General features: G+C 35.9%; 1 protein-coding gene across 1 annotated transcript; it reads right to left on the reverse strand.

Annotated features, from left to right (window-relative positions):
- Positions 1 to 8: 8 nt before the first annotated feature.
- On the reverse strand, positions 9 to 6206 carry LOC107827560 (E3 ubiquitin-protein ligase SINAT5). The gene is made up of 4 exons (XM_075219698.1): positions 6062 to 6206; positions 5666 to 5888; positions 2689 to 3075; positions 9 to 555 (listed from the first exon to the last, which is right to left on the reverse strand). The coding sequence occupies exons 1-4, from the start codon at positions 6190 to 6192 to the stop codon at positions 193 to 195; spliced, it is 1104 nt and encodes a 367-aa protein (XP_075075799.1). The 5' UTR covers positions 6193 to 6206; the 3' UTR covers positions 9 to 192.
- Positions 6207 to 16939: the final 10733 nt, after the last annotated feature.

Here is a 16939-nt window from a genome sequence, read left to right on the forward strand (position 1 = left end):
AGAGCACGAAATGCAACGGTAAGATGGTTATTAACAATTGATACAACTAAAAAAAAAGGTATTCCTAGTACATGATGGTCAGAGCATGACTTCTTAGGTACAAACAAACATAGTGCTGTCTAACTTACAAGTTACATGCACATTACATCCAACAGAAAAAAGTATACAAACACTCAAAAAAACAAAACCAAATTAGCTACAGAGATTTGGTATGCACACCCCACCATCTGGATTTTGTTGTTCCTTCCATATCCGTCCAGTAACTCTAAGTTTCAGCTCTTTCCGGTCACCACCGGAAAAGAAAAGTGCCATGTTACGTTGGATTATAAGACCATCGTGACTGTCTCTCACCTTGCGGTGGCTATCTCGAATACTTCTTGGGGTACCCTCCCATAAGAGCTTTCTACCGTTTCCTCCTACCTCTAGACTGTAGCTGTAACTGCGTGCCTCACTTTCATCACCCATGAAGCGTAGAAATGCCATATATACAGGTGCCATGCCAAGCTGGAACGCCTCGAAATGGAGACAGAAATACTGCCCGAAACAGTGGAAGACCTGATAAAGGAGCAACAAGAGTCACCCTGTCAAAATACACTACTTTTCTGAACTTGCAGCAACCATGAACTTGGGATACGTTAACTCATCAACAATAACATATAATGGGATACATGTATTTAGTGTCTTGGAAGGATAAAATAAGGGGCGCGCATGCGTCATACAGAATGCAGGCCCTATGTAGATGTCAAGAGACAAACTCAACACAAATCATGCCTCAAACCTTGTCCTGACCTATCTCATATTAGAATCTGTCAAAGCATAATGTTCTAGGGCCCCTTTACCGTTATACGAGGCATTTTTGTTTTTAACTTGGAGAAGGAAGCTTTTCCAAAGCAGATGGGAAATGACAGGATAAAATACAATGGCCATAAGATGCACTTCTCTTTCTTCATTATTGCAATAAACTCTATACTTAATTGGGTAGAACATAACCTTCAATAGAATGATTTCAACTATTTTCAAATGGCTGAATACATAGACAGCCCCTTAAACTTGTCCAAAAATTTCATTTAGACACTTCAACTAAGGATGTGACCTATTGAGCACTTGATGTTCCATGAAAAGCGTGCCTATTAGACACAAAACAGTGGAACTACCAAAACATAAGCGTGCAGTTCACCCGCAACAAAGACAGTGAAGTAATGACACGTGGCATCCTAAATAATCAAAAAAAGTTTTGTGAAAAAAAAAATTATCGACTCCTAAGTTGCTCCGACATGGCAGTTTAGGTGTCGTACCCGTGTCGACATGACACTAGTATGGGTGTGGGTATGGGATCCGTACCGGATCTGGTCAAACAATTTCGGATACTTTGACCACGACGGGGGAAAATTCGAGACGAGATACAATTTGGTTCCCGAAATCAGAATCCTAATAATTAGGGTAAAGTTGAAGAAAATAGCATGCATTATCTAAGAAATCAATCCTTTACTTATCTACAACTTGAGAATAAAAAAGAAATCCACACTTTACAATCTATACTTAAGTATTTCACATAATTTCTCATAATTCAGAGACATGTTTTATATTTTTGTTTTTTTGAATTATTTTTAGCCGGATCCCGGCACCCGTATCCGTACTAGGATCCGTATCCCCGAATCTTAGAATTTACATCTCGAAGGATCCGACTTCTAGATCCGTACCCGTGTCCGAGCAACTAAGATTGACCCCCTCCGCTCATCCCAGTCTTTTTGTTTCTCCTTTTTGAACCCTGTTTTCTTCTTGGGTCTCATGGGTTTTCTGAGAGAAGAGGAAGATTAGGGCATGAGAGTTGAGTGGTTTTTCGGCAATGGAGGTCGCACGGTGATAGAGAAGATGAAGGAGAAAAAGAAAACAAAACGTAAACTAATTACTGTACCTTTTTTGTATTGAAACATGTCATTAGAAAATGTTAGCACCGTTTTAAGTTATTTCATGCTGCCCAAAGAAGGGCACATCATGCATTGTGCCATGTCACCACTTTGCGTCTGATAGGCACATTTTCTATGGACATCAGTCAAGTGTTCAATAGGTCACATCGTTTAGTTGAGGTGTGTGAACGGATTTTTTGGACAAGTTCAAGGGGCTGCCTATGTATTCAGCCTTTTCAAATAGATGCCATAGTATAGATTGATTGGAAACGGGACAAAAAAACAAGATTGACCTACAAAAAAAAGAGATAGGAAGCCAAGATATATGTTATGACAAAAGAAACAACAACTACTACTACTACAATGCCTCAATCCTAGGCTAGTTGATGTCAGCCATATGAAACCTCAATATTATAAATGCTCTGTTTGGATTCATAATATTCCAATACTTTGTACTTAAGGATTATCCAACATTAGGAGTTCTCTAATATAGTCTAGTAGAAAAGGACAAAAAAAAAGAACATTTGGACTATGAAAATGTAAAGCAGGTATTCCAAAGAAAAGATGTGACACATGATAATTTGACATCCAAGTTCTCTTTTAAAAAATTCACCCGCAGAACAGTTGCAAGTTCATTTTTCAGCATTTGGGTGGTTAGGATGAATAGATGAGCTAAATATTTTGCTACATAACACTTGCTCAGTAACCCCACTAAACACATTAAATATTAGGCATAGCGATAAGAAGAAATCGTTTGATGCTTAAAAGATGTTGGAGTTACCGTCAGCATCCACGTGGCATTTTCCACTTCACGAGGATTAGACTTTACATAACGATGGTTGAATGTGCATCCTGTGTGCATATCCACTTTGTGGTCATCTCTTAAATGTGTAACCAAATAAGGGATGTCTTCGGTCACTGAGCACTCTGACCCAGCATATGGGCAATTGTACGGTCTAAAATTGCACAATGTCGCATGTTTGAGTTTGCTGTAATATGGGAATATTTCTGGGCAGCCCAAAGAATAATATTTGCAAGGCAGTTCAAGCGACTCTGCTACCTTCTCTAGCGCTAAACACCTTATATCACCAAGCTCTTGTCTGCATGTGGGACATCGATTGTGCACCCTTGTTTTGCAAGTTGAACAGAGCGTGTGTCCATTGTGACACTACAAAACAAAACAAAGTTTAAAATGATTACCTTAAGTCCATAAGGAGTTAAAATCAAAAAGACTAAATGAACAATATGAATCTTGATATGCATTAAAGTTTTTCAGTTGATCCAGCCCTAAAGCGTTCACATGACAACCAGACCTAAATATATAAAGGAGAAAAGATAGGATTAAGGATGAGAGAACAGAATACTACCTGATTTAGCCATAGAGAATATATCGCGGATGAGAAGATCCATTATTATCATTTTGCTTTTCTCTTTTCTTTGGAAGGCCAAACATCTTGTCTTTTACAGAAAAATAAATTTAGTCCCAGTATTATGTAACATGCTATGTTCCAAAACTATCACTGAAAGAAGCATACATATAAAGTACTCATTCAAAACTGATAATGTGAAATTCTGCTCATCCAATTGATTGTATTGTTCGGTGAAGAATAATGTAGTCAAGGAGTCACTTGAATCCCGAAGAATGTACCCAAAACTCGCCTGCTACAACTATAATGAAAAGAAAAAGGGAATGTCCATTTTTTGTTAAAGAATTCCTAGAGGCATTAACCATTTTCTGAGAAAGCCATATTGGGTTACCCAAAAAGGAAAATGTCTGCTTTCTAATCAAATAATCCCTGGCGTCATTGACCATTTACTGAAAGGCCAAATTGGATTGTTAACGCTCACTCAGGTACAAGCCCTACACCTTGTCCAGCAATGTATAACCACTGAGGACAGAACTTCAATTATTCACAAGATTTCAATCATTATATATGCATCAAGGATTATCAGAATGTTTTTCTCTTACTCCTTTCTATGCTTTCAGCTTTAAAAACCGTTTTGTCGCCTTTCAAAGGGCTGGAGTAAAGTGGGATAAAATTTAGCCCGTCTTTTGTATCCTCCAATGTAGAAATATTATGTCAGGAGTAACACCCTAACAAAATATGTCTTAAATAACATTTTTACTCTAAAATATAACAGGAGAAGAGCAAAAGGTTCGGCACATCCCTTCCCTACTCTCAAAACCCTAATATGCTTTTACATCATCGTCTTTCTGTCAACTGGTCATGCCTCTCAATTCTCATCTTGTCCCACATCATTTTCCCACCTTACTAGCGGATAATCTCTCACCCCACCCCACCCCACCCCACCCCCCACAACACACAAAACCAAAGCAAATTCTATACCCCCAGCGCACCACCAAACACTATAAAATTCGGCTAAACGAATTTAATCTACTCCAAAAATCACAGGCCGCCCTAGTCTCAATCAACAGCAAAACGAACTCCAAATACAACAAGTTACAAGAATGGGACTCTTTAAGTAATTTTTACCAACTGGTGATATGTTTTCTTACTAAGCTCAACTTGTTCAATATACCTCCACACAAAAAGTCTTTTCAACTTAATCTTACGTTCTCCCTCGATATACAACAATGTATCTACGTTTGTATCATATTATCAGGTGCCAAATGGAGGACATAGGAAGGATCATTCAAGACACTGCAGAGTGAACTACTTTAATCCAACCAATCGCTCTACAAATATCCTTCCATGACCTAAAGTAGGAAAGCTTATTGAATGTTAAGTGCACCACTCCCATACTGCAGCTCCAATAAGTCTTATTACCTAGAGCCAACATTGCCTTTCTGATTTACTAAATTCATTTCCTCATAAATATTTAAACCACAGGTGAACGTAGCACGGGCTGTAGATTCCACAAGCAGAAAATCCTCCCTTCTTCTGATCGTCGAAGTAAAAGTAAGAAAGCCAATCACAAAAACATCCACAATCAACTGCAGTTATTCACCAAAACAGCCAATAGTATACCGTGAATACAATAAGAAAAGCACAACGCTATCTGCAGTCATCTTCAACAACTCTTCACCTCTTCAAAATTGATAAAACTCAATCTAATAAAGTACATTGCCCTGTTAACCTTGCTACACCATAATCATATTATCATGCTTCAATCCATATCTTAAAGTTTTCCAAGTATTCCTCAAGAGATCCTAAACATAGCCATGAAAGTTCCAAAGAACCCAGCTTTAAGATGATTAAGGGCCGTAAGAGCGCAATATCAACCTACTGTGACCAACTCTTTTGCCTCATTATCCATCTACAAGATAGCAACTTTATTATTTTTTTCAAATGAACTTCGCATTCTAATAGCAAGAGACCAACTCTTCGTATACTCTACCAGTGGCATCCAATTTCTCAATGATCTAGAAAACACACATTCCCTAACCAAATTGGAAAGGCCTACAAAAAGAAATCCAGAATTCAATATCTATATTCCTTGTCATCTCTAAATTTACTAGTCCTTTAGAATTTAGTTAGCACTCAACACAACCAATGTTACACAAAAGAATTCAGTTTTCCCCTCAATTAACAACAACTAGTTGAGATCGGCTATATAGATCCATTTGGGTCTGTTTAATTTCAATCAAACAAAACAAAAACATGTTGGATAATAGTGGAGATAGCCTTAACAAACCCAAATAATAATAATAATAATAATAATAATAATAATAATAATAATAATAATAATAATAATAATAATAATAATAAATATAAAAAAAGGTGAAGAGAATGAACCTGATGAATAGGTGGGTACATAGAATTAGTACAAACGGGGCATTCGAGCAATTCATGAACACTAGTAGGGGCAATCCCGGAAGGTACAACATTAGGATGAGGTTTTGCTGAAGAGTATTGTTGATGAGATGAAACAGAAGATTGGATCTCTTCATCTTCAATGCCATCCATTGATGATGATACACACTCAATGCTATCCATCTCCATTTCTTCCATTACAAATCTGAACCACCCACTTTCATTTAATCATCAAATATTCAAACTTTTTCACCAAATGACTTACAAAATCAATCAAGACACAAACTTTCTTATGTTTCTTCTTTATCCTGAAAGGGAAAATGGAGAAAAATAACACAAGGGTAAAGGGTTCGGATCAACAATCAAAAAGAAACGAACCCTTTTGCGAGAAGACGAAGTTCGTTTCTTCTTTCTTCCCCTCTCTCTCTCTCTCGGGGCTTCCAAGGTTGTCTGAGAGAGAAATAAGAATAGCCGTCAAAATTAGGGACATAACTACAGTTGATATTCATCGTACGGCCACTTATTTTTTTCTCAAACTGCTTTTTTTTAAAAAAATAATATAGTATTAAATTCCGACTGGAGCTGACAATTTGATGAAAGTAATTATTAGCCACCCTATTTGAGAGAAAATGATCAAAATGGTCCTTAATATATATGGGTTGGAATGTTTTAGTTCTTGATATTTACCACTTAATATGAATAGTCCTTAATGTAAACAAAAGGTGATAGATTTGGTCCTCAACCCTAAAACTAACAGTAGAAAATAAAAATTCTGTTAAATTTAATCTCAATCCCTCAAAAGCAAAGCCTGGCAGAGCCCTTTTCCCTTCTTCTATCTTTTACCGTGCCAAGCTCTCAATAAAAAGACCCAGCCCCAGCTCGCATCTCTTCCACCATTTCTGTTACTACCAAAGTACCCATTTCAAACAACCAAAACTTTTACACATGATTGATATGTTGAATGGAAGAAAACATCAAGAACAAGAGTGAACCCGTATTTAAAGATAAAAACTTGTTTTTGCACAATAGCTATGAAGCAACTTGGACAAGACGATTTTAACTGTCCTTGTTGGCCTTGTGGTGATTGGTCTTTCTATCAATCTTTGCTAATATGAAATCTTGTCAAGCAATATTACTGGTTGCATATCACGAATTGACCCATCACCTCTTCTTCGACTATATTACTAGTCTTATAATGGCTAGAATTTTCTGGTTCACCATTATTCTACTTCTTTGAATCTTTCTCAGTAAGAAAGAAATTTAAACTTCATCAATATACAAAGCAAAAGTTTAGAATTCCGTAGCACATTGAAAACTATTCTCTTAAGACTTAATGAAATTAAATTGGTTTTCCAAACTTTGAATACTATAGAGAATATATTTCATGATCCATCGCTCAAGCATTAGATTCAAGTCTATGTATCTCTGTTTGCAAAATTATAAATCAAACTGAAATTTTAACAAATGAAGTGATTAAAACAGATTCGCAAATAAATTCAAACAAGAAAAAAAGGATTTCCATTTATAAAATCCATAAAACTAACAAGCAAAACAATTTAGCTTCCCAAGCAGATCCATTCTTGTTTTTTAGAGTGTTTGGATTTAAGGTCGTTAATGGTGAATGAGAGAAGAGGAGGAGGGAGTCGAGAGAGATTGGGGTGAAGTTTAACAGAATTTTTTGTGGTCTACTGTTAGTTTTAGGGTTGAGGACCAAAGCTATCACCTTTTGTATACAGTAAGGAGTATTCCAATTAAGTGGTATATATCAAGGATCAAAATATTCTAACCCCTATACATTAAGGACATTTGATCATTTTTTCCTATTTGATGTGATTCCTTTAAGCTGGTTTGGATGGGTGCTATGTATCATTTTATAATGTATTGTAATGACCCGACTGGTCATTTTGAGCTCTAGCGCGTCGTTCAGTGGTTTGAGGTCTTGAGTAGCTTCACTTCATGTTTTATGACTTGTATGCATAGTTGGAATCGAATTTCGGGAAGTTCAGAGTTGATTCGGATGGAAAATTCTAATTTTGGAAGCTTTAAGTTGGAAGAATTGACTAAGGTTTGAGTTTTGAGTAAACGACCTCGGAATCGAGATTTAAAGGTTCCAACAGGTTCGTATGATGATTTCGGACTTGGGCGTATGTTCGGGTTGAGTATCGGGTGGTCCGGAAGCATTTTGGCGCTTATTGTGGAAAGTTGGTATTTTGAAAGTTTAAGAATTTCTTGTGCTTAGTTTGAAATGGACTTTGGCGTTATCGCTGTCCGTTTGAGATTTCGAGTCTTGGAATAGGTTCGTATCATGATTTGTGACTTGTACGCAAAGTTTGGCATCATTCTGGAATGCTTTGATATAATTCGGACCCGTTTGTCGAAGTTTGGAAATTAAAAGTTGTCACGACCCAAAATCCACTAAAGGTCGTGATGGCACCTAATACCGTCGTCATGCAATCCAACGGTGAATGATTAACTTAATTACTCATTTTAGTATTTTTGAAATCATAATTTTCATCAATTAGATAGTAAGAAATAGAATTTACAAAGTAAATGATAATATTTTCACAACTACAATAATGAACAACCTGTTAGAACTCCTAAAACCCGGTGTCACAAGTGCATGGGCATTTTTTTTCTAAGGAATACAAATATAATACAACCTCTTTTCCGAATGTAAAAATATAGAATAAAATAAGTAATACAATGAAGACTCGGTGGACTGCGGTAACATGGAATGCAGCTCACATGAAGTCTCCTCAACCGGTGCGCCTACGAGCCAAAATGATCACCAAATGACCGGTCAGATCCTGCATATTTAGTGCAGAAGTGCAGCATGAGTACGTAAATCAATGCATACCCAGTAAGTATCTAGCCTAACCCCGGAGAAATAGTGACGATGATCGACATCGTCACTTTCTAGAGGTCCAAACAAAATATATCCCTACTTGTCATGTCGCATGTGCAGATATCAATGATAACAATAGCACGGACAACTCATGTGCGAACACCCTGACAATCCTCTCACCACTATCACGTGTGCCAAAAAACATAACAATACAATGTAGTGACTTGCACCACATGTGCCCATATGCCACAACATTTCCTCAAAATAAATTCCAATACTACAACCATGCATAGCCCTCAGGTCAACAACACTGAGTACAACAATAACAACAACAATAACACTAGAGTACGGCAAGTAAATCAACAGAAGAATTACAAAATACAAAGAAACGGAAGAACGAGTTCACAATGGAAGACATAGCAAGTAATAATGGTTTCAATAAGAATAACTCAACAACGGGAGAAATAACGTGCAACAACGATATCCAATAAGAGTAACTCATCAATTGAAGGGATAACATATAACAATGCTTCCAAATAAGTGCAACGCGACGACAAGAGAGATAGCATGTACAATGATTCCAAGTAGGTACAACTCAACGATAAGGAAATATCATGTAACAATGATTCCAAATAAGGATAAGTCAACATTAGCGGAGATAACAATAACTTCAATTAAGGTTAAGCAATTACGGAAGAGATAACAATAACTTCAATTAAGGTTAGGGAATTACGGAAGAGATAACAATAAATTCAATTAAGGTTAGGCAATTGCGGAAGTGATAACAATAACTTCAATTAAGATTAAGCAATTACGAGAGAGATAGAAATAACTTCAATTAAGGTTAAGCAATTACGAAAGAGATAGAATGGCAATAAAAGAGGCAACAACTTTAATTAAGGCATACAAGAGATTATTTGGCAACAAGAGTAGAACACAAATCAATCAACTTCAAATAAGACACATAAGGGTGAATTTAGCAAATAGAGGATTTAACATGATAAGACAACTTCATATTTAATGAACATAAGAACCTAAGAGTCTAAGCCAGTCAAATTTTCACATATAAGCCGTGTACACACTCTTCGCCTCGTATACACGTCTTTCACGTAGTTTAAATAGTACAAACCAACAAATCCCTACGGGGTAGTTTTCCCACACAATGTTAGGCAAGATACTTACCTCAAAAGCCTTCAGTCAATTCTCAAAAATAGCTTTTCCTTTACAATTAACCTTCTCTCAACATAAATCTGACCAAAATCGACTTAATAACATCAAATAATGCAAGAGAAATCAATTCCGATAATTAAAACTATGATCTTTACACAATTGCTCAAAAGTCAACAAAGTCAATCGGGGACCCGCCCGATCAAAACACGGGTCCAATGGTAGATTTCGACTACCCATGACCCCACGAGTTCATATATGTGATTAGTTTCAAAAGGTCAAGTCCAAATCAACACTCAAAACTCAAATTCTTATTTTTTAAAAATTTGACAAAGTTTCACAAATTTGCACTTTGATTCATATGATTAGAAATATATTAGAATCACTTAACCAAAGTTTGTAGATGAAAATTGTCTTCAAAATTTCCTCCTACCGAGTCTAGGGTTCCAAAATATGAAAATGAGACCAAAATCTCGTGCCTCAGCTCTTATGTACAGACGCAGGTGTCACAATTGCGACATGAGATTCACAAATCCAAACCCCGCAAATACAAGACATCAGTCGCAAAAGCAAGGATCCCACATCCCTTCTAGGGTTGCAAATGCGACATAAATTTCGCAAAAGTGAATAATGGACACTCGCAAATGTGAGACATCATGCCCAGCCCCTCCTTCGCAAATGCGAACTCTTGGTTCGCAAAAGTGAACTTAACAATCCACAGCTTAATGTCGCAATTGTGATCATAATCTCACAAATGTGAGACCTGAGGCATCATATCACACCAACAAATTTTCATACTATATCAAACACTTTACAACGCTTCTGAAACTCACCCGAGCCCTCGGGACTTTAAACCAAACATCAACACAAGTCTAAAAAAATAACATGAACTCGCTCGTGTGATAAAATCATCAAAATAATATTGAAAATCACTAGTCGGACCTCAAAAGGCAAGAACTCAACATGAAACTCAAGAACTTCTAAAAACACAACCGCGCGTTCAATTCCTATAAATCAACTCGGAATAACGCTAAATTTTTCGAACAAATTTCAAATGGTAAAACGGACTTATTACAAGTTCCAGAATAGAAATTCAAATATGATAGCTATGAAGTCAACCTACGGTCAAACTTGTAAAAATTCAAAGCCTTAAAATTGCCAACTTACTGCAAAACAACACTAATCACCCTACGGACCTCTGAAATCGATTCCGGGCATACGCCCAAGTCCAAAATTATAACACAAACCTATCGGAGTCATCAAAACACCGTTTATGGGTCATTTCCACAAAAGTCAAAACCTCAGTCAATAGTTTCAAAATAAGCTTCTAAAGTAAGAATTACTCATTCATTCCGAACCATCCGAAAATCAAATCCAACCATGCATACAAGTCATAATACACCATATGTAGCTAGTCAAGACCTCGAACCACTGAATGGATCGCTAAGCACTGATCGGGTCATTACATAGTGCGTAAGCCGTAACCTTTCCCCATACCCCATATACATATAATATACACGTATATAATACCATATGGTCATGGGTCAATGTACATATATAAATGAACGCAATACATAATGAAGTAAGTTTATAAGATCTCTCAGGATGGCATAAGATCAATATACCTTCGGTTAATATCACGAAATAAACTTTATCAACTTACGTATTTTCTAAGACCCATGAACAGACGAAATAATAATAAGACACATGGGAAATCAAGAACTTAGGAACACCTAGTACTTCTAAGAATAAAGGGATTTATGATAGTTGTGCGATTACTCATTTTGTTTGTATCATATGGATCATGCCAAAAGGAAAGAAGCGATAGCCTTAACAAACCCAAATAATAATAATAATAATAATAATAATAATAAAAAAGGTGAATAGAATGAACCTGATGAATAGGTGGGTACATAGAATTAGTACAAACGGGGCATTCGAGCAATTCATGAACACTAGTAGGGGCAATCCCGGAAGGTATACCATTAGGATGAGGTTTTGCTGAAGAGCATTGTTGATGAGATGAAACAGAAGATTGGATCTCTTCATCTTCAATGCCACCCATTAATGATGATACACACTCAATGCTATCCATCTTCATTTCTACCATTACAAATCTGAACCACCCACTTTCATTTAATCATCAAATATTCAAACTTTTTCACCAAATGACTTAAAAAATTAATCAAGACAAAAACTTTCTTATGTTTCTTCTTTATCCTGAAAGGGAAAATGGAGAAAAATAACACAAGGGTAATGGGTTCGGATCAACAATCAAAAAGAAACGAACCCTTTTGCCAGAAGACGAAGTTCCTTTCTTCTTTCTTCCCTCCTCACCCCCCCTCTCTCTCTCTATCTCTCTCTCTCTCTCTCTCTCTCTCTCTCTCGGGGCTTCCAAGGTTGTCTGAGAGAGAAATAAGGATAGCCGTCAAAATTAGGGACATAACTATAGTTGATCTTCATCTTACGGCTACTTATTTTTTTCTCAAACTGCCTTTTTTTAAAAAAAAAATATAGTATTAAATTCCGACTGGAGCTGCCAATTTGATGAAAATAATTATTATCCAGCCTATTTGAGAGAAAATGATCAAAATGGTCCTTAATATATATGGGTTGGAATGTTTTGGTCCTTGATATTTACCACTTAATATGAATAGTCCTTAATGTATACAAAAGGTGATAGATCTGGTCCTCAACCCTAAAACTAACAGTAGAAAATAAAAATTCTGTTAAATTTAACCCCAATCCCTCAAAAGCAAAGCCTGGCAGAGCCCTTTCCCCTTCTTCTATTTTTTACCGTGCCAAGCTCTCAATAAAAAGACCAGCCCCAACTCGCATCTCTTCCACTATTTCTGTTACTACCAAAGTACCCATTTCAAACAACCAAAACTTTTACACATGATTGATATGTTGAATGGAAGAAAATATCAAGAACAAGAGTGAACCCGTATTTAAATATTAAAACTTGTTTTTACACAACATCTACGAAGCAACTTGGACAAGACGATTTTAACTGTCCTTGTTGGCCTTGTGGCGATTGCTGTTTCTATAAATCTTTGCCAATATGAAATCTTGTCAAGCAATATTACTGGTTGCATATCACGAATTGACCCATCACCTCTTCTTCGACTATATTACTAGTCTTATAATGGCTAGAATTTTCTGGTTCACCATTATTCTACTTCTTTGAATCTTTCTCAGTAAGAAAGAAATTTAAACTTCATCAATATACAAAGCAAAAGTTTAGAATTCCGTAGCACATTGAAAACTATTCTCTTAAGACTTAATGAAATTAAATTGGTTTTCCAAACTTTGAGTACTATAGAGAATATATTTCATGGTCCATCGCTCAAGCATTAGATTCAAGTCTATGTATCTCCATTTGCAAAATTATAAATCAAACTGAAATTTTAACAAATGAAGTGATTAAAACAGATTCGCAAATAAATTCAAACAAGAAAAAAAGGATTTCCATTTATAAAATCCATAAGACTAACAAGCAAAACAATTTAGCTTCCCAAGCAGATCCATTCTTGTTTTTTAGAGTGTTTGAATTTAAGGTCGTTAATGATGAATGAGAGAAGAGGAGGAGGGAGTCGGGAGAGATTGGGGTGAAGTTTAACAAAAAATTTTGTGTTCTACTGTTAGTTTTAGGGTTGAGGACCAAAGCTATCACCTTTTGTATACAGTAAGGGCTATTCCAATTAAGTGGTATATATCAAGTACCAAAATATTCCAACCCCTATACATTAAGGGGTCGTTTGGTAGGATGCATTAGGTAAAATAATGCATGCATTAGCTTTGTGTATTAATAATACATTGTTTGGTACACATTTTGAACCTATGCATTAGTTATGCAAGTATTAGTTATACATCCTATTTGGTATTATCATATGCATAACTAATGCATAGAAAATAATGGTATTAGCAATGCAATGAGTTTTAATGCATGCATTAGCTTAGTTAAAGACAAAATTGTCCTTCAAAATTTATGTTTGATTAAAATATGTTAGTTAGTATTTTAATGCAAGTTCAAAATAATCCAAATAGTGAGAAATAAAATTATATCCCTAGTAAATAAATAAATACTTAGCATATTTTCTTTTTTATAAGTAAATATTTAATTTTATTTTACAATATAGGTAGACAAATCAAATAATTTTTTGTAAACTGTTTTATATAAAAATATTTCTCAACATATGCTTCTTTTAAAAAGTTAGAGTGTGAACTAGTTTTGAGGGCATTTTTGTAAACAAACAATTCTTTTAGAAATTGTGCAATGCTTTAATACATCAAACCAGACAATGGATAAGAAATATGTCAGCATAACTAATACCAACATAACTAATGCAAGCATAACTAATACCAGCATTACTAATACACCCTATTCAACATTATTCTTATGCACCCTACCAAACGATCCCTAAGGCCATTTGATCATTTTTTCCTATTTGATTGTGATTTCTTTGTGCTGGTTTGGATGGGCGCTATGTATCCTTTCATAATGTATTGTAATGACCCGATTGGTCATTTTGAGCTCTAGCGTGTCGTTCGGCGGTTTGAGGTCTTGAGTAGCTTCACTTCATGTTTTATGACTTGTATGCATAGTCGGAATCGAATTTCGGGAAGTTCAGAGTTGATTCGGATGGAAAATTCTAACTTCGGAAGCTTTAAGTTGGAAGAATTGACTAAGGTGTGAGTTTTGAATAAACGACCTCGGAATCGAGATTTAAAGGTTCCAACAGGTTCGTATGATGATTTCGAACTTGGGCGTATGTTCGGGTTGAGTATCGGGTGGTCCGGAAGCATTTCGGCGCTGATTGTGGATAGTTGGTATTTTAAAAGTTTAAGAATTTCTTATGTTTAGTTTGAAATGGACTTTGGCGTTAACACTGTCCGTTTGAGATTTCGAGCCTTGGAATAGGTTCGCATCGTGATTTGTGACTTGTACACAAAGTTTGGCATCATTCCGGAATGCTTTGATATGATTCGGACCCGTTTATCGAAGTTTGGAAATTAAAAGTTGTCACGATCCAAAATCCACTAAAGGTCGTGATGGCACCTAATACCGCTGTCAGGCAAGCCAACAGTGAATGATTAACTTAATTACTCATTTTAGTACTTTTGAAATCATAATTTTCATCAATTATAGTAAGAAATAGAATTTACAAAGTAAATGATAATATTTTCACAAATACAATAATGAACAACCCGTAAAAACCCTAAAATCCGGTGTCACAAGTGCATGAGCATTTTTTTCTAAGGAATACAAATATAATACAACCTCTTTTCCGAATGTAAAAATACAGAATAAAATAAGTAATACAATGAAGACTCGGTGGACTGAGGTAACATGGAATGCAGCTCACATGAAGTCTCCTCAACCGGTGCGCCTACAAGCCAAGATGATCACCAAATGACCTGTCAGATCCTGCATATTTAGTGCAGAAGTGCAGCATGAGTACGTAAATCAACGCATACCCAGTAAGTATCTAGCCTAACCCTGGAGAAATAGTGGCGAGGATCGACATCGACACTTACTAGAGGTCCAAACAAAATATATCCCTACTTGTCATGCCGCATGTGCAGATATCAATGATAACAATAGCACAGACAACTTATGTGCGAACACCCTAACAATCCTCTCACCACTATCACGTGTGCCAAAAAACATAACAATACAATGTAATGACTTGCACCATATGTGCCCATATGCCACAACATTTCCTCAAAATAAACTCCAATACTACAACCATGCATAGCCCTTAGGTCAACAACACTGAGTACAACAATAACAACAACAATAACACTAGAGTACGACAAGTAAATCAACAGAAGAATTACAAAATACAAAGAAACGGAAGAACGAGTTCACAATGGAAGACATAGCAAGTAATAATGGTTTCAACAAGAATAACTCAATAACGGGAGAGATAATGTGTAACAACGATATCCAATAAGAGTAACTCAACAATTGAAGGGATAACATATAACAATGCTTCCAAATAAGTACAACTCGACAACAAAAGAGATAGCATGTACAATAATTCCAAGTAGGTACAACTCAACGATAAAGAAACATCATGTAACAATGATTCCAAATAAGGATAAGTCAACATTGGTGGAGATAACAGTAACTTCAATTAAGGTTAAGCAATTACGGAAGATATAACAATAACTTCAATTAAGGTTAGGGAATTACGGAAGAGATAACAATAAATTCAATTAAGGTTAGGCAATTGAGGAAGAGACAACAATAACTTCAATTAAGGTTAAGCAATTACGAAAGAGATAGAAATAACTTCAATTAAGGTTAAGCAATTACGAAAGAGATAGAATGGCAATAAAAGAGGCAACAACTTTAACTAAGGCATACAAGAGTTTATTTGGAAACAAGAGTAGGACACAAATCAATCAACTTCAAATAAGACACATAAGGGTAAATTTAGCAAATAGAGGATTTAACATGATAAGACAACTTCATATTTAATGAACATAAGAACCTAATAGTCTAAGTCGGTCAAATTTCCACATATAAGCCATGTACACATTCGTCGCCTCGTATACACGTCTTTCATGTAGTTCAAATAGTACAAACCAACAAATCCCTACGGGGTAGTTCCCCCACACAATGTTAGGCAAGATACTTACCTCAAAAGCCTTCAATCAATTCTCTAAAATAGCTTTTCCTTTACAATTCACCTCCTCTCAACATAAATCTGACCAAAATCGACTTAATAACATCAAATAATGCAAGAGAAATCAATTCCGATAATTAAAGCTATGATCTTTACACAATTGCTCAAAGTCAACAAAGTCAATCCGGGACCCGCCCGATCAAAACACGGGTCCAATGGTAGATTTCGACTACCCATGACTCCGCGAGTTCATATATGTGATTAATTTCAAAAATTCGAGTCCAAATCAACGCTCAAAACTCAAATTCTTATTTTTTAAAAATTTGACAAAGTTTCACAAATTTGCTCTTTGATTCATATGATTAGAAATATATTAGAATCACTTAACCAAAGTTTATAGATGAAAATTGTCTTCAAAATTGCCTCATACCGAGTCTAGAGTTCCAAAATATGAAGATGAGACCAAAATCCCGTACCTCAGCTCTTATGTACAGTCGCAGGTGTCACAATTGCGACCTGAGATTCATAAATCCGAACCCCACAATGCAAGAAATCATTCGCAAAAGCGAAGATCCCACGTCCCTTCTAGAGTCGCAAATGTGACAT

The sequence above is a fragment of the Nicotiana tabacum genome, chromosome 8 (assembly GCF_000715075.1).
Source record: "Nicotiana tabacum cultivar K326 chromosome 8, ASM71507v2, whole genome shotgun sequence".
Lineage (NCBI taxonomy): Eukaryota > Viridiplantae > Streptophyta > Magnoliopsida > Solanales > Solanaceae > Nicotiana > Nicotiana tabacum.

What these genes read in the sequence shown, in the direction of transcription:
- LOC107827560 (XM_075219698.1), bottom strand. Translation starts at nt 6,192, where the DNA reads ATGAATATCAACTGTAGTTATGTCCCTAATTTTGACGGCTATTCTTAT. An exon ending in TGTACCCACCTATTCATCAG is followed by an intron (nt 3,076 to 5,665) that starts GTTCATTCTCTT and finishes TTTGTTTTGTAG; the next exon opens with TGTCACAATGGACACACGCT. An exon ending in ATGCCACGTGGATGCTGACG is followed by an intron (nt 556 to 2,688) that starts GTAACTCCAACA and finishes CTCCTTTATCAG; the next exon opens with GTCTTCCACTGTTTCGGGCA.